At 35.0% G+C, this 19,099-nt stretch overlaps 1 protein-coding gene across 8 annotated transcripts in view; it reads right to left on the minus strand.

The window, feature by feature from the left end:
- TAPT1 (transmembrane anterior posterior transformation 1) overlaps positions 1-19,099 on the minus strand; it is a 49,442-nt gene that overhangs the window by 24,473 nt on the left and 5,870 nt on the right. For 4 of the 8 annotated variants that reach the window (XM_080637009.1, XM_080637012.1, XM_080637008.1 and 1 more), the window contains 4 exons: positions 18,552-18,682; positions 14,242-14,360; positions 13,471-13,536; positions 1,172-1,334 (listed from right to left, as the gene is read on the minus strand). In XM_080637009.1, the coding sequence (XP_080493135.1) occupies positions 1,172-1,334; positions 13,471-13,536; positions 14,242-14,360; positions 18,552-18,682 (479 nt within the window). Of the gene's footprint in view, positions 1-1,171; positions 1,335-9,311; positions 9,336-13,470; positions 13,537-14,241; positions 14,361-18,551; positions 18,683-19,099 lie in introns of all 8 variants that reach the window. The other 4 variants (XM_080637013.1, XM_080637010.1, XM_080637014.1 and 1 more) reach the window with 2 other exon arrangements.

The raw sequence follows: 19,099 nt of genomic DNA on the forward strand, positions 1-19,099 counted from the left end.
ATTTTGAACACATTTATTTAGTATATTATTATCTCTCAATATCATAGAATGGTTCGGTCTGGAAGGGACTTTAAAGATCTAGTTCCAATCCCTGTATATGGATGAATATACACACATGACTAAAATTCACATAGTAACTAAGTGCTAATTTAGTATTCGTCCATGCTTTTCAGCAAACCTAAAATCAAAGGAAACACAACCCTAAGAATAAACAACTGAGGTGGCTTGTATGATATTTATTTCACTTAGGATTATGAAGTGTGTTCCTTTTGCAACATATTCGTATTTTAAAGAACAAAGATCTTCAGACAAAACATTCAGATTTTGCACAAAGAGTACTCTCATTTTAGCAATCTTCAAACAACGGTACAGCAAGGATTAATGTTATTCAGAGATCCTAGAATCCTAGCACAGTAACTCTTGTGTACAAAGCTCTGATTTAAGAGGCTGTACTCCTAATAGGTCCTATATTTGAAGGATAGAGATAAGATTGTAACTACAAAAACATTATTTACTTTGTGAACCGCTGAAGTGCAATTAAAAATTTCATGTTGTACACTAGTAACAAAACAGAAAGATTCCTCCCTTATTTCCCCTGATTTCTCTTTATCTTACCTCCCAAACCAGAATTTCCTTTTCTTGTTTCACTATATTCACTCAAGTTACTGTTTACGTACTCAGGCTCTTATCTGCTAGCCCAGACTGAGATGGGTTAAGCAGCAACACGTGTCTTTGCAAACAGTGAAGCTACACTTTCATAATGAAGAACTAAAAACCAAATTCTACGTCTTCTACTATCTTCCTTCTCTCCTCTCTCTCTGGATATTGCCACTATTTCAAATTAATAGTTTCTACTCTTCTTAATTTCAAAACCTCATTCACTCCACTTACTGCATTTCAGTTTAAAGCATTTCTTCTTTCATTTCCAGTTTTCAGTTTCCATTCAACTCAACCGATTAATAAGCTCCAGGAATTAGACAATGTGAAGCAGTATTTACAAAATTTATTTTTCACAAACTTGCCTGTTTCACTGCATCTAGGCTCAATATGAGTGCGTGCACATTTGTGAGAATGAGATGTGCCATATTCTAAGAACAAATACTGTGATACAACAATATTTTAGATAGTCTGAGAAAAAGCATGCTTGATATTCTGATGCCAACATTCTTACCTCAAGCATGTTGTAGATGATGTAGAGCTTTATGACAGACTGTCCCCTTATCAGATGGTACATCATAGAGTAGTCAACATAGTGCATCATGAAGTAGCAGATGACCAATATAACTCCCTTGAGAATGTCACATACCTGAGCAGGTTGTAGCAAACGTCTATCACTGAAATACAAAGCGCAAAAAGTTCCACTAAATGTTATATACTCAAAAGATACAAATGTTACCAAGTCAGTAGGAATTTACACAAGCTGTTAATCACAGATATATTTTAAAGTAGTTTATTATTGCTCCTTCCACTGCTCCTCACTCACCATAACCATCATACACATTTATAGATCACACTCCTGAACACATTTTCTGATCTCCCACATCCATTTGGTTAAAATACTGTATTTGCTGGGCAAGAACTCCTATTTTTAAAGAACCTTCCACATGCATGCCCTGTGGTTTTTAATTTACCTTCCTTCTTCCAGCCAATTTGGCTTATCATTTTGAATTCATCAGTTACAGAAATTGCATTTGCTATAACCAAAAGAAAAATAAATGAAGCAGCCATCTTCAATTTCACTATAACAAACCACATGCTGAGGAATGGGTTCTAAATGCAATTCAATATTTTCTTTCAGCTCTAAGCTCTGCAGCAATAAATGCAAACAATTTGACATTAGAGCTTGAGTTTGATCTTGAACCAATCAATGCAGAAGTTTTCTATCTACAATTCCACAAGTAACCCAGAACACTAAATGAGTCATTATACAATTTCACCCTATAAACTAAAGCTACAGGAAGAAAACAGCTTTACTTCAATTGCCACAGTAGCAGCCATAAACATAATGACATTGCTAGGCAGTATCTACTTGTCTATTTACTTAGTTTAATATTAATAGGATTCAAAGCATTTAAAAAGTCTTCAAATTAAATCACAAGGTTATTTGACAATTAAATGTAAAAAAAAAATGGAGAAGCATTTCTATTACACATTTATTTTTAATACACACTGAAAGGCTTTTGCAGAAGTTATCATTTTAGGGAAGTCAGAACCAATTAACAATGCAAGTTACAAATTTTCATTTGCTGTATTCTTAAATCACAAGGTTATCCAGAGATTAGACAGTGCTCCCATAAACTGGTAACACATTTAGAAAGAAAAAATTAAAGGAAGTTGATAAATATGCTATTTTTAAAAAACATCCGAACAATTACTCATGACCTTTGGGACTCAAGACATTTTACAGACCTAGCAGACAAGTCAAAAACCTCAGCTACCTGACTCATTCTATTTAAGTACAACATCTGAGCTACAGCATTATACTTCAGCTATCTTTGCTGCCTTCCGTTCAGAAGAAAGGAGCCTTGAATACAGTATTCCTACATTATAACACTTGTGGACCACACAGTGTCATTCCACAATGAGCAAATCATGCTCATTCTAGGAGTATGAGTGAGATCATGCTCATTCTAGGAGTATGAGTGAGAAAGTTTCCAGAGCTCTTAGATTTACAGAGAGCAACTGCTCCTTCTACTATATACTTTTTCATGCATAATCTATATTAAAATTAATTATATTCTGAATAATAGAATTCAACCTGTTCCAACATACCTGAACTGCTTACGAGTGGCTTTCTCACCCTAAGAGACATTTTCTTGCTCTCAGAAGTCAGTAACAGCAACCACACCACATTTTATTTCAGACTAAGTCCTTGACAAAAAGCCTTGGTGAATTCCTCCCCCTCCCCCCCACCAAATTGAGTTGCAACTGAAAACACCAATTAAAAAACTTAAAGTATCCATTTTCCAGCACATCCCTTATTTGCCTGCTGCTTAAAGAACCTATGACTACGCCCTCGCATGACACACACAAAAATGCCCTAACCTGCAAAACTGCATCTAGAAAGTTTCGTGCTCTATTTAACTACATCTCACTTAAATGATTATACTTTTACTCCAACCTACTTCAATTTTGGAAGTGTACTCAGAGTCATTTCAGTGTAAGTCCCTTAGTCAACACTCATAGTGAACAATACAGATTGGGATAAAACGATAAAGGGTTATTACTTCACAACAGTAAGGCCAGGTCTTAGCATTTGAAAGAGAGAATCAAATTTTGTTACTCAGAAAATTAGCATCTTCATTCTTCCAGCCAACATCTACTTTATCATTAAAGACAAAATATTCAAAAAAATCTATGTTTTCAAAGTTTGGCAGGATACCAATTTTTACAAGGGGACGGTCTCTTGAAATGCACTAGTAAGCAGAATCTGTTTATGAAGTTTCTGAAACAGTCCAGAAAGATTCACCCAGGAAAATGCTTTGATGTTATCATGCTAAAGATTTTCTGGCTCACAAGTAGCATCAATGATGCTCAACCACCAGTAGTCACAAACCTCTGTTATTCTGTACTGTTAACCCTATCAGGCTTCTGCTTGTGTTAATTTTCATCAGTATGACTACACTCACTTAAGTGAAATCAACCCATAAGAAGCTACTGTAAAAGCAGATAACAACCATCACACTCTCTAAGAACAGACTACACACAATCAAAAGCACACTGCTCTTGTAAAGATGCCTCAACTCTGAAAACAAACTCACAAGAACAATGTCATATGAAGGTGTACCCAAACTTGCACACAGCACCCTATACACTGTAAAGACGAAGGTATTCTGAGAACGTGCTGCTTCCAGAACAAACTGAGTATCACTACAATTCAATTCCAAGGCTGCTCAAAAGGATCAGATCAATGACACTTGACTGCTGTGCCTTACAGGAATTAAGCTTTTGTACAATAGAGTATGTTCAAATTATGTTTTTCAAGAATTTTACCTTTAACAGTGACTTAGATTTAGTTTCTCAGTAGTCTGTGTATTTAGAAAAAACTGCAGTATTTTTTACTTCTGACATTTTAACTAAAAACACTCATTGTTAATGTTCTATTCAGAGTTGTACAGTAACTTCTTGTGCTTCTCATGTACATGAGAAGCAGAACCAACAATAAAACTGTGACAACTTCTTCAAAACACATCTTTATAAGAAATCACAAAAATATCCTCACAGTTTCAATTTACTCAGCTTGATGACAGAATAGCTGTCAGCATCTCTAACCCCTAGTAAGTATAAGGGATTACTGCAAAGGCTGAGTACCTAAAACTGCTTTATAGAAAGTAGAAAGAATATCCTAGCACTTAAAATATATTCTAGTACTCTTTCACTGTACACTAAAAAAAGACCCTTTCATATTGACTAGCAAGTAATCTATGGTCTACATATATTTCTGATTGAGGGAGATTAACCATGACTACTGCATAAAACTACAAAAGCACTTTCACTGCAGCAAAATCCTTTTTTGCTCTGGCTAATAACATTTACAAAAGGATTTTGAGGTGTGGCTGTGAATATAATATGGGACAGGAATAATTATTTCCTAGAAAGACAAGGAAATCAAGTAAATGGATTAAGTCTAATGATTTGTCACCTTTTGGCAAATACACAGAACTAACTGCAAAGCCTGCAGTTATGAAATAATGTAGTCGGTGTTCAGTGAGAACTTAACATTGCAGTTTTAATATATGATCAGGCTCACGTTGTTTCAATCTGTATTTGTCACAAATCATTCTTATCCTAACTGTTCAATACATATAAACACACAGAGGCTGATGCGATTTTATGCCTGCCAAAAACTCTCAGCCCACTCATGACACACATCACATTTTCTGCATTCATTTCTTTCATTGTATGTTTCTACTTATTGTCTCCAATAACTACACAGTGCCAACACTGGAAAGTCCTTTCAGAACAATCTTGAGCACTAAGTAATGAGACCTCGTGATTAATATCACATACAAATTCATAATGCTGAACCCAGGACATCATCAACACCATGCATACTACAGAATGTCAAAAAAGCTGGTATCAGCCAAGCTATGACAACTATACAAAGGTCAAGAAACAAACAAGAAATACAGCATAGTGCTGATAATACTTTCAATATCTCATTTGAAATTAGGGAGCCAAGAGGTAAAAACTAGACAATACTGAGCTACTGTGATAGCTCACAGCATGATACTGTACAACTCTAGAAACCACTGAACAGAGATAAGAGAAGTTGAAACAGCTTAGCTCATTTCAAAAGACTTTGAATTTTTGCAGTTGTGCATGAAATGTGACAGAATTCAGTGGGAAAGATTTCACATGAAAATTAGTTATGAGTGTTTTGTTCTTAAGAGCAAGAAAAGGAGAACAATAGCGAACATAACCATCTTATTTTGTATTTAATCATTTCAGCTACAAAAAACCAAGCAGAAGAATCTTTCTATAGAAATCAGTTGGTCTTTTCCTTCAAAGCTACCCCCAGACATGCAGTGATGCTGCAGAAGTGAATTAAATATTAATACTTTCCCAGCTTTAGTGAACTCTGCTCTTAGAAGATAGTATCACGAGAGCCTTTGTGCAAGATGCAGCTTCTTTAATATCCTACTGGATTCCAGAAATAATATTATGTGAATTGTTTCACAATTTAGCTGATTACATAGCTGACTAATTACATAGCTGAAAAATTACAACTTTCACATCTCAAACCAGTAAATATGCAGATTCAGGGCATATGGACTGTCCTTCAGATGGGCCTTATTAAGATACACAATTTCTGTGTTTTCACCTAATTATTTTCTAACATCATTCCATTATTACTTCTAATGTTTTTGCTACAAGTCATGCTCTCCAAAATGCTCTTTACAGAATCTGAAAAGTGGTTTCATTATGCTAAGCCTTGAATTCCCATGTTCAGCTGTACAGACTAGCTTGGTTTAGTGTTTGGGTGGCTTGGTTTAGTGTGAGGTGACCCGGCCCATGGCAGGGGGGTTGGAACTAGATGATCTTAAGGTCCTTTCCAACCCTAACTATTCTATGATTCTATGACTACCAAGGAATCAAATTTTTAAATTAAACTTCTTCAAAGTACGTCAATAATAAACAATAAGGCTTTTCCACTGTATTATTCACTACATAAAATCTTGTATCGCTTTACTATTATTACCGCTGAATATGCTGAGCTGTTTGAACATGAGATGATCCTTCAATCTGTGTGAGTTCACAGTGAAAATCCAAGCACTCCTCTGCAGATAAACTTTCTTACACTGGAACAGTCATTAGCAAATTAAGACAACACAGAAAATACACAGAAGGACTTCAATATTCTACAGTGTACACTTAACAAGGTGTTCAAACTCCTCAGCCTTTGGGTACCTTTACCGTTACACCTACTAATGGATAAAAAATCTCCACAGAAAAGAACTCAGTTACTGTGTCCAAATAATATATATTTCACAAATGCACGCTTAAGTGGATATACAAGCTTATTATTCACTTTAATATAAGTGATGTGCATGCCTTACTACTATACTGCCCTATTCTACCACACCATGCTTCTGTTTCAGCCCAGCCAACTAACAAAACGAGAAGCATGCCAAGCTCAACACTTATCACACAGCGTTTGAGGCAGTTGAAAGTGAAACTACGGCAGAATTTATACAGTACGCTGACATCAACCAAGGACTAGGAATTCAGAAAACCAGTCTGTTACAGAAAAAAGTTACTTTTCCCAACACAATTCAAAAGCTCAAGGTTTAATACTCATGCCCCAAATTTTCCAGTTTACGGTTTGCCCACCTTGAGACACATTTAGGAAGTGCGAATCCAAGTCCTTCCTCTGTTTAGAAAGCTACTGGATCTGCGTATATCCTCCCCCTTTGACGAAAACGAGCAACTTCCCTTATAAACAGTTAGGAAGAATTACTTTGCTATTCTATAAAATTAAATTCAAATACTATCAGAATACTACCAAATATTCTGGGTATCCACAAATTAGTTCTATAGATTTAGGAACAAGGAAAAAAAAAATCTAATTTTTTTTTAAATGATTACTTTTGGTATCTGTTAAAAAACCCACTGTTACAAAACTAACTCAAAATTATTTCATGGTATATGTAAACCAGCTACTCAGTGAAGAAAAGTCTGGTGTGGAAAAACAGTGTTCATCAAAAGCAACTTCTTTAGACAAATGTAAGTTTAAGGAACTAGTTCCTGACTGTCATTTTCAAGGTATGTCTATTTGGATCATGACCTTTCAAGTACGTTTATCATATTTCATAAAGTAATGAGTTCTGTTTCCATGTTCCGACTGAAAAACATTAGGTTCAATCATTCATAATGGCTGTGACCATACAAATGGTCATACTACCAATATATTATGTTTGCAAGAGTGTCAGCTGAAAAGCATGTTGGATTTCATACTATCTTTCCTTTAAGTTATTAAAGAAGCAAAACAGCTCAAGAGTTTGAGTGTATTAGCATTTGGCATTGGCTCCTACCACAGCAATCCCTTTTTCATTCCAGCAGCTGTACAATTGCAGTTACTTAGCACTAAGTAGAGCATTATTAAAAATAAATCAGTTTACTGGTATTTGGCTTTAAGATGTTACAAGTCACAAGTAGCTAATGAATAAGTTTGTGTAAGTGGCTGACTTCTGAAAAGAACAAAATTGGATGTTAAATGTTTTAATAAGCCTTCCTTATGGTTAAGTCATTTGGAACATAAAATGCTCCCCAGGACAAACCGTAATTTGCTCTTGCTGTATAAAAGAAAGGGTCTAAACACCTCTCAGTACAGCTGTTTATGGCATGCTTTTCAGCGACTGTCACTGAAAAATAAACAATGTTTTAACCTGTATATTGTATATAAAGTAATCAGTAGACAAGTATGCTTGTCTGAGCTTAACTCCTTTGACAGCTGATGCATAAGCACTCTGCATGTATTATTTAAAACTCTGCATATATTATTTTAAAACTTAACTCTGCACGGATTGTCATATGCTATCACATGGCTACTTTACTTTTGTCTTCCAGGCTTTCTGATACCCTCTACTCTGATTACATATGGTTTTCCAGTCACCTTGTAAAGTTGTTTGGCTTTTGATGCTTGTTTTTTCTCCAAACCAACAAGAATTCAATGTATTTTTCTTGTTTAAGTTTACAGTTTGCTGAATTTTCAATTGGTTCCTTTAGTATAGTCTCATCCAAATAATTCAGATTACCATAAACAATTACTCCCTCATAGTCAGCACTAAATTTCCAATACTGATCTCACAGATACAGTAATCTAAAGATACCAATGCACTATTATTGCAAAAATGCTTTAGGGTGATATTTTAATCCTAAAATAATGAACTTAACCACCTGCATACATATACATCTATAAACTCTTAAGATAAAAGTATTACTTCTATAAATGTTATTGTACTTACACAATTAAAAAACCCTTTCATTATATAGCTTGTTCAGCTAACAATCCACTGAAGAAATGTTTTAGCACTGAGGTTACAAGCTTGAGCAAGGATTTTAAGGCAAACCTTTTCTAACTATATTATTAATACTTTGAAATAGAAAGCCACTGAGATTTATATTAATTAATAATGTATTTCAGTTACTGAAATGGTGGTCTAGTTAAAGTTTTGTTTGGGTATCTTCTCTATTTTCACATTGCAGATACTTGTATGGAAACTGAACTGTGGTATTCTGGTTTACATGTAGATAGTTACATGTAATCTTGATCAAATTCTTTCAATGTAACCTTCATTGATGAACAGCTGTATCATAAATTTCTAATCTTATATGGAGCATTAACAAGAACAACCAGATCAACACATAAGGGAGTATTTTCCTGTTAGCATAATAAATAAGGGTGTCAGGGAAAATAAAACCCAAGCCAAGTTTGTCTGCAGGGCATACACCAAGAATTTTCAAAATGTGCGAAGTGATTTATTGGACATATTTCCCTACAAATATGCTCCACTTTGAAGTCAAGTCTGGTTTCCAGAAGAAGCTTTTTAATCAAAATAGCTTTATTTTGATCAATCCAATTCGATACTTTAAGAGAGATACAGTGTACATATGCAGGGCTTAACTGTTATAAAACTGAGATATACAGACTAAGTAATGATAAAAATATGTCCCAAATGAAGAATTCTAAGATTCAAAGAGCTGAGTTTGCCAAGGTTTCAAATGGCATTTCATTTCTCACACAATAAAAAGCCTCTACATGCACGCACCACAGCACGAGATCATGCTAAGAATGAAACAAAACCAACCTTGCTGTTACGCCCCGATGAAAGCTGTCTCAAAATAAATAAAAAACAAATTGAGGTTTCAAATAAGTGACAATTAAAACAAGCTTCCATTAAGGTTTTATTTTTTTCATAACAGAATCAACTATAACTGAAGTCAGTAAATAAAATACAGCACCTTATCATATGTTCATTATGCAGAGAGTCAAGTCTAATACTAAGATACTTGCAATGAACTTGCAGAACTCCCCAAAATTTACATTAAGCATTAAAAAAAAAAATAAAACAAAACCAACGCCGGAAGAACACACAAAAATGTAACTATGAACCTGACTGAAACATTGCTTAGAATAAATGTAAAAAAAAGCGTAAGGCATTACAGCAGGGGCTATAGCTTTTCCAAGACATCATATTTTAAATTGGGCTGAACAGGTCTGCAGGCAGTTTATGTAAAAAATGTTTAAAATCTATTAAAATCACAACTTATTTCCACAGTGATGCAGTTCCATGTGAAAATATACCTATCATAAACAGCATTGAATGAATGTCAGTGTGTTGGCTTCTCCTTTGAAATACCTTGGCTAATTTAGCTACACTACTCATTTGTAATCAGTCTTTTTACTGATTGCATGTGTGGATTTGGCTGACAGCACAGAAGGAAAAAGAAAATCAGGATTTACTCACCAAGGAGGAATCCCTGTGACACCACATTCCATCCTATAAAGGAAGTGAAAGTGCTCTTCCCTTCGGTCTGATTTACAAGAAAGAAAGAAAGAGAAGTTTGTAATGTTGCTACACTATGCACTGTTATGGAAAGGAGAAAGGAGTACTAGATCTGAGAGTTTATTACAGAAAATACTGAATGCACCTGCCTTTTTTTGCTTGGTAGAAAGCCAGACGTTTTGGTAGACAGATGCACTACTTTCTTCATGAACTTAACCAGACAATAGGAAGTTTAGGTATTTAACAGCTAAAGCCCTCAGCAAAAAGTACGCAACAAAGTTTTAGATTTATTTAATAACCTGATAATATGAACAAAGAAATAATGTTCATAATAGAATGCCAGTATATCTGTTTAGTTTGGTTTGTCTGGGATTTGGTTTTGGGGGTTCAGAGTGGGTTTTGATTGGCTTATTTGTTTTACCACGATACGCTTTCTTCCTACAGTTTCTTTCTTGAACTAATGCTGTTCTACTTATTTCCTACTAAAAGGCATAAATCTGTGACTTCACAGGAGGGTGATGGGAATTTTAAGAGGTATATATAATACAACTGAAGTTAATGATGTTATTGCTGGCAGGACCTAAATCCACTCATTTCACGGAGAAGAGAGTGGAGTAAAAGAAAAACACGGAAAATATTTACAGTCTGTATCTATTTCTACATGGAAGAAAGGTAAAGATCTTGTCAATCAATCTTCACATACAAGAAAATTCATAATCTACTTGTGTATTTTCTTTAGAAAACCAGAATTTGGAGGGAAAGAAATGAAGTCTCACTTTCCGTAACAAGTCCTTACTTGCTTTGTGGAGAAGATGGAAAATAGTTTTAAGTGTAATTAAACTGGGAGTCCCATCAGAGTTTCACTAACATACAATTTCAGTCTTCATATCGTGGTGTTTTTCAAATAATACAGAAGAGCTTTTCCACATTCCCACAAGAGCTTTTATTGGTGTGCAACATACTTCCAAGAAAAACAAGAAGTTAGTGCTTTAAAAGTGTTTGCAAAGAAGCAGAGATATTAATCTGCACAGAACATCCACATCTGAGGTATTAATAAAAAGATGTGTCTGAACTGCAGAAGAAAACCCTACCTTTCAGTCACAGGTAGGGTTAGTTTTAGGAACCTACCATCAAGGACTGTAATTCTGAAGAGAACTCCACCAAGTCCACTTATCTCTCTACCTTAGACTTGCTTGTTAGAGCAAAGTATGTGCTTTTATGATGTCAAATAATAGTTTAATGAGATGAGAGTAATTTAGAAGATTAAAAAAGAATAATTCAGGGAAACTTCTCTCCATGACTTGGAATACATCAGAGCTGGGTTGATTTTTTTTTTTCTGCAATTTTAGAAGATGTCATTTAATTTTGTGAAGTGCTTGTTAATTATTAAGAGCATCCTGCTATTTACAGAGCATAGCAGTAATGAAGTTGCACCTGCCAAAACCACCACAATGTGATGATTCAGCTTCTGCCAGTTTGACCACAGCGATTTAACCAGAAGCTCTGTTTACCTAATGACAGAATCTTGGATTCTTCTGACTGAAGTTTTCAAAGTTTAGGGTCTCCCTAAAATAGCTACTTTAACACCAATACAGCTCTGACAAATACACTGAACCAAATTTACTCAAACGGAAGGATCAAGTGAAGAGGAATGACAACTCTGCAGTCACACTGAAGCATTTACACTGTCCAGACAGCATAAGGAAACAAATTTCTCTAATATACATTACTGTTAGTTCCCTTTCAGAACTCTGTAAAATGCAGTATTAAAACATGAGGAAGAGGCTATGAAGCACTCCCGCTACATTTAAGTACTGCACACAGTTCCATTGACAGGAACTAGCCCATCTTACATGGAACAGGGTTTTATTGGTTTTTAAAAAAATAATGGGTAATATAACCTTTTTCTACACTGAAAAAGAGCAGCTATTATGAGGAAATAAACTGAAGAGTAAACTGGAAGGGAGATGGAACACTCACTGCTCAATCACTTCACTGAGATGTTGGTTAAAAAAAAGTCAAGATGAAGGGAGGAGCACTTTTATTTACTACACAGAATGGAATATGATGTGGCAGGTTCAAGTAACAACTAGTCATGTTTCCCAACATTTACTTGACATCTGTGAGAAAGAGCAAGCTAAAAGATAAACAGCCACCTGCTTTGTAAGTACCTTTTGTAATTACAGATGTTTTAGCTCTTGAAATCTATTTTGTTAGATAAAAATCAATTTCGTGAGTGAGAAGAAAATCCCAAATCTTTTTTGCCTTAAGAAATCAAATCAGCATAACTAGAAAAACAACAAAAAAACCCACCCCAAAATCAAAATGGAGGCACTGAATATTCAGAAATAAGAATTATTACATCTGAAAAAGTTCCAGTACGTACTATAAATATGAATTGTGAACCTTTGAGTAAAAGTCATCAATTTTAAAATATTAATAAATTAGACAAAGCGTCAAGTATTGAACAAGTAAAGAGATTCTAAGGAAATAAAGTCCATAAACCTTTGAGGAAATTGTGACAAACGAAATTGCTTCAGGAGTTCTTACATAAACAAAGTTTTATTCACTCAAAATAATTCACTTTCACTGCATCTTACCTGATAACACTTTAAAGTTAACATAGCCAAGTTGAAAAGATCAAACTGGATTCTATCCTGCATCACACACTAAAAATACTATCAAGCAAGCAGACTAAATTTTAATATTGCAGGTGTGTGTACATACAGACACACACGTGTGAGTGTATATGGTATGTTCCATGTCATTTTCTTCAGTATATTGAACAATACCCCAAACCAGCAACTGGTCTTTCAAATTTTTAATCGTAATTCAGAAGAGCAGAAAACTTGGCAAAAAGCAAAGCTGAGTTTATAAACAAGAAAGAACATTTTTTAAACAAGAAAAAATAGTAAGATCCAAGTGATTTTTTAAAATCCATTATATTTGCCTAAATTTTATTATTTTAGCAATAGTACCTTTATGATATTAACAAATAGGCACATAATTTGACCTGTCATGAGACTAAAACTAAATAGCTGCCATATTTTTCATACACCTAGGAAAACTCTCAACATAATGAAAGACTGAGATTCAGCTCTAAGTTAACAGCACAATAAAATATTACACTGCCACCTAGTGCCTATGTTAAGCACCACCGAAGTACAAACATTTCCAATTAAAACTAGGCTTTAAAATATTATTTCTTTTGCAACTAGACTTGCATTTGCTCTAATCAGAACATACATTCTAAACTACACATCTAAAAGCACTTCACATATAAAAAACCTATAAATAATGCAAATATGAGCAACTACCAAAAAAATAATCAGCTACCATAAATCAACTTCAGGTTTGGAGCGATCCAGAATGAAAACTCTTAAGTCCTTATTTATAACAAGGAAAAGTTACAACACTGATACAAATAATCTCTTTCTTTTAGGCCACACTTCAGACTTACATAACCAGTTTTACCATGAAGTCCCAACTTTTAGAACAGAAACCAGTTCTATCCAATTTTTGACACCTACACAAGAAAGGCAAACCAAAAATTCTACGAATTAGCAACAACTTCTTCTTATTGATCTGAACAAAAAAGCAAGGCATCAAGATCTAAAATGTCTTAATATTATTCCAAGTAGTTAGTCCCATTTGATTACTGTCTTAAGATTGCTTGAAAGAAAGAAAATAACACATTTCATTCAGGGGTTCTTTGGGCAAAGTTTACCATGCAGATAAAGAAAACTGTTGTAAAAAACCAAAACAACAAAAACACCAACAAAACACTCAAACAAAATAACAAACAGAAAAACCCAAAAACAAAAAAAATCCCACCAAAATTCTGTTTCAATATCAAACAGCCTATCAAAAGACATGAACCAAGTCATTAATTCCAATCTAAGAAATCTTGAAACTGTTCAGATACATGTTGGTTAAAAGAACAAAACTACAGGATAAGCTTAGATCTCCTTCCTTTACTAACCTGAATATGCCTAAGTGCTGCTGTTATCAAACTGTTGTGTCTGAAGAAAATAACGATGACAGTTAGTGACTGCTGGCAAAGCTTAGATCCCACATACAAATACCTTTTGACTAGTTTAGACCAAAACTTCTGTTTTACAGTGGAAGAAGTCATTAGTAGTTTAAACAGTACTGAAGACTATAAAATTAAATACAAACATAAATAAACATTATTTAAGGGTATCAACACCTTTCTCTTGAATCAACTTACCGTAAGCCATAGCAAGGCAAAGTGATGAACCGGAACATTGCCAGAAAAACTCTCAAAGGAAGCAGGGTGAATACATACAGAAAAGCATCCAGGCACAAAAAGATTCCAAAAAACATCAACTAAATTACAAAAATAAAACAAAAGTATGTTAGTAGTTTATAAAGAATTGTATGATTTTATGAAAATTACATTTACATAGGACTAATTAACCAAATAAGCACAATACCCTCACTTGTTCAATCTGCTGAACTGTAACAAAAATAACAGGCTATGCACTTGGAAGACTTTTCAGCAAAAATTCTGCACCACAACATCCAAGCAGCAAAGGCTTTTCCAGACTTCCATGGCTCACTGAACTCAGTCTTTACTGGATAGATGAATTACATGTGGATATAACTGCAGTTCATTTTCCAATGGTGACCTTCCCCTAGGGTTAAAAAAGTTAATGTTTTTAACCTTGGGGGTTGTGGTATGTGTCAAGTAGAGCTGTGTGCACATGTGCACAACCGTTTTCTGTCTACCTCCTTTTTAATATGCTTTTCTTTTTCTTACCTTGTTAATTCCCTATTGCACAGCTAATTACCAGATGTGGTAATTCTCCTTCACACAATATCCACCTTTTTCATACAAAGAGTATAAAATACAAAGAGGTAAACTTCCAGTTGCTCTCAGTTTAAATGCTTTATCCTTAATTAACAGGAACAGTTAAAGTCATTTTATTATAGCCACGAGTCAAGCAATTCTGTGATAATTAAACTGGACCTAAACTCTGCCATTAGAAATCCCTTAATTAGAAAGATCTTGTATACCACTGTCCCCGCATGACTTTCCTTCCTCATCTGCTTTTTGAATTTATCTAAAGTTTACATGAATAAGACTCTAGACATAGGCTTTTACACTTCTGTCAGATCAGTAGGTAGTGTTTTTTCCTGCCAGGAAAATCATCGGCTACACAATTAAGACTAGCAATCTTTAAGCAGGCCTATGCATCCATGACAGAAATGCATTTAAAGTTTTCATGTATTGCTGATGGGAAAGACGGACACCAGTTTGAGGGGTGGGGAAGTGGGGAGTAAATCAAAGGACAAATAAATTACTTTTAACTCTCACAACCTGTTTGCCTTTCAAAATACCTTGTCAGCTTGAGCAACAGCCAGTTCAATGTCCAATGAGCTAGTATCACCGACATGTACCTTTCTCTCACTCATGCATCCTTGTAACTTTGAAAGCAGTCCTACAGAATACGCTCCAGTACATCTATCTGCAAGCAACTGATGACTGACTCTGGTCTAAGAGCACAGCTATCATTTTTGAACTGTTGCCTTCCCTTATAATATTATTTCTGCCAATTCTGCAGTCTGTACTTCAGTATCACCACGACATTAAGGTCTTCTCCCTGATACTAACTCATTCACCTCTAGCACTGTTTTCTAAGATTTCAGCAGAGGGTTATCAATAAAAATTATCAGGAGCGGTGGTTACAAATAATGGATGAATTTACCCACTGCATTTTAATATGCTATCAAGTTACCCATTTCTTTGCTAACTTTTAAACCAAGCGCTGAATATCCACCACTGAGGATGACTGGAGCTGAACATGTATCTTCCCTTTTTTAACTCATTAACCCAAGCAAAATAGAAAGACAGCCTGTCATTGCCTCTGCATCCTTTGAGGGCATCGTTGTAATCAAAAAAAAACCTCTGCATTTTCTTTTTGACTTAAACAGAAACTTTATCTCTGCCTGAGGCAATTATAGGTTTTCACATTCTATAATCTTGCATTAATATCTGCAATTGTTTAATGCCTTCATTTTCCTAATTTTTCACTAGACTGAACTTACACGTGCCTGATGAAATACAATCAGCACTGAACCTTCCCCTCATTTTGGTAAACATTATTTTTGCTGCTATATTCCAGATACTGAGGAGCAAACAGAAAAGCTTAATGAGCTTTTCCATCATCATAACTATTTTTTAGCACAAAAGCTCCAAGTTTAATTTTGAGATGAATTGACAAGTTTTCCCCTAAGATGGTAGAATAGGGACCACCTTTTATTTATGACAAATAACTTATTACATTGAAGAACTTTCACTGAAACTGCACAAAAAGCTTGAGCAGAAGTAGCATTTATATTACAAATTATCTAGTTTGTCTAAAAAAAAAAAGTATTCAGAACAATAACAAAATATTACCCTTTAAACATTACACCCCACTCTAAAATTAGGTACATGTAACAAGTGCATGCTAAAGAATATGTCCCAAGATTAGGCTCTGATAAACTTACTCCAGTTTATTCTCACTCTACCTGATTATGATTTTCATTACTACTCTGTAATTACACTATTGGGTAATTGGGTAGTAAACAATATCATCAATTAAGAAAATTCTTCTTTTCCTTTCCTAGTGCCTCACACTTTAAGCAGACTTTTGAATCACAGAGGCAAGTGATTCCTCCAAGAGATGATGATTCGTACACTATTTAGTTTGCTAAATAGTGTAAATTTGCTTTCTAGATGTTAATAATTGTACTTTTTCAACAAGTATGATTTGATTTGATATAGCTAGTATGTATACTAACCTGGACTAAGCCCATGCAAACAAATTTATTTCAGAATCTCTAAAGAGATAAACATCATTTTTTAAATCCACATGCTTACTACTTCAGTTTCATATTCTTTCATATTGAAAGTACAGACTGAAATATGATTTACCATGCAAAAACCATCAATTTCACCACTTACAGCATCAAGCTTATTTTTAAAAGACTGTTGGCCTTGCCTTGTTCTTACACACTGAAATTTTTATTGGAAATCTATGCTGATGATCATTCAGAATAATTCCTGTGACTTGGAGAGGGCACATAATAGTATACATAATTACTATGGAGATGATGTAAAACTGCTATAAAGTTCAACTGAGACTCTACCATAACTGAAATATTCTACCGTAAAGAGTAAAGTTGTCTTCACAGTGAGACTGTGAAGACAACATCCATGGAGACATCTAACTGGATCTAGTCCTGAGCAAGCTGTTGTAGGTGATGCAGTTTTAAGCAAGGGTTTGGACTACATCATTTCCAGAGGTCCATCCTAATCTCATTCATTCAGTGATTTCCTGCAGTAACTGACTGGGAATTGAGTTTTGTGAAAAAAGGTCTCATCACAGACTAAGGACGAATTTAATGACACTGAAGGAGAAATCTGAGGGCTGCTGACAAAAGGAATCCTACTGTCCCTCCATGCACCACTGCTCTTTCGCTTTTCTACCCCTACCCCAAGCTACACAGCTCGCCTTCTGCCCTTGCGTAGACTGTGGATTCTCAAGAATACCAGCCAAGCAATTCAGCTCGCTATCCCATTGAAGAACAAACAGAGCAAGAAAACTGAAGCATTCATTGCCAAATTATGAGCTGATTTAACCCTTAGAACAGTCCAGCAAGCACCATAGCTCATGTAAAACAGGCAGCATGCATAAGGCAGGAGACTGAAGTGAGAGAAAGAATCACACAGACTCTCCCTTCAGTGTAAGCTAGAGCTAAATTGATTTAGCCTTACTACGTAACTTAATCCTGGAAAGTTTTGAGAATTTTAGCTATATTACTTTTAATGTTATCGTTACACTGCAGCCTAGCCAAACCTTATTACAATGCTGCCTTACTCATCATCCTTGAGCATATTCCTTTGCCTCCCAAATCACAAAGGGTAAGACAGAGTAAAATTCTCTTCTACATTAGAGCAGTGGCAATAGCTCACTGCACGGCCAAAATTATATCTAAGCTGACATAAAGGAAGTGGCAGGAATGCTTCAGGAAGGGCTGTAGCACTGGGACAGAGAGGGAGGATGTGGTAATTAGCTGCAAGAAGTGAACCAGAAAGCTATGAAAATTAAGTCAAAAACCTTAGATAGAAACTGACCCATCACCATATTTTAAAGGACTGAAATCTTCCCATCCTCAAATAAATCTTTAAAACAATCTTTTTTTTTTTTTTTTAATTGCATCTTGCTGTAAAAAGTTTCATTTTGCTTGAACATTCCTTTAAGGATCAGTGATATCTTTGTATTTGAATCAATTTGTCATCATCTGGACTTGAAAGTTAGCCATGTCTGTCTTGCCTAATAACAGCAGAAGCAGCAAACAAACAGGCAAAAAACCCTGAAACAAATGCTTAACTTACTAACACTGAAAACTAATCATTACAGATGTTTAACTTTTTTAGTAGCAAGTCTTTGAAAAATAAGTATTTCTTCAAATAATGTAATGCAACAGATTTCATCTCTAAATTAAAACAAATCTTTCAGTATACTTCACCTTTTCCAGTTCTTTTGGTATTCGCATGCACGTGTATACTCTCTCTCTCCGTTCTGTGTATTTTGCTTCATTGTGTTCAAGGAAGTAGCCTCTTGTTAGCTCAGCACTGATGAACCTCAGCAATGAAAGATCTATATTCAGGAACACATAAGCAGAAGACACTTCAGGCATGACCTCCAAAGTGTGAGGAGACCGCTATGTTTTTTTTTTTACTTGCTACATATTTCATTTGTATTGTATCTAATCCCAGAAGTTTCTGTTGATCATAACCAGAACATCAAATAACTTGGTACAGAAGGAACTATAAGAGAAGCAAGTCCTATGCTCTACCATATCCCTGTTGCCCCAGGGGAACAACCAAAACAAGCCAATCATTTTCCCACTTCTCTTCCCAGCCAATTGGTTTCATCCCACTTCTCCAAAATATTACTCAAAGCAATTACATTGGATGCAGTATGTTGAGCGGACCTAATCCTTAATGTACTGACAGTCCTCCTAAATTTACTAAGCTCTATTTTAAACTTCTTAAAAGCTATTTCTTCTCCCAG

The sequence above is a fragment of the Psittacula echo genome, assembly GCF_963264785.1.
Source record: "Psittacula echo genome assembly, chromosome: 1".
Taxonomy (NCBI): Eukaryota; Metazoa; Chordata; class Aves; order Psittaciformes; family Psittacidae; genus Psittacula; species Psittacula echo.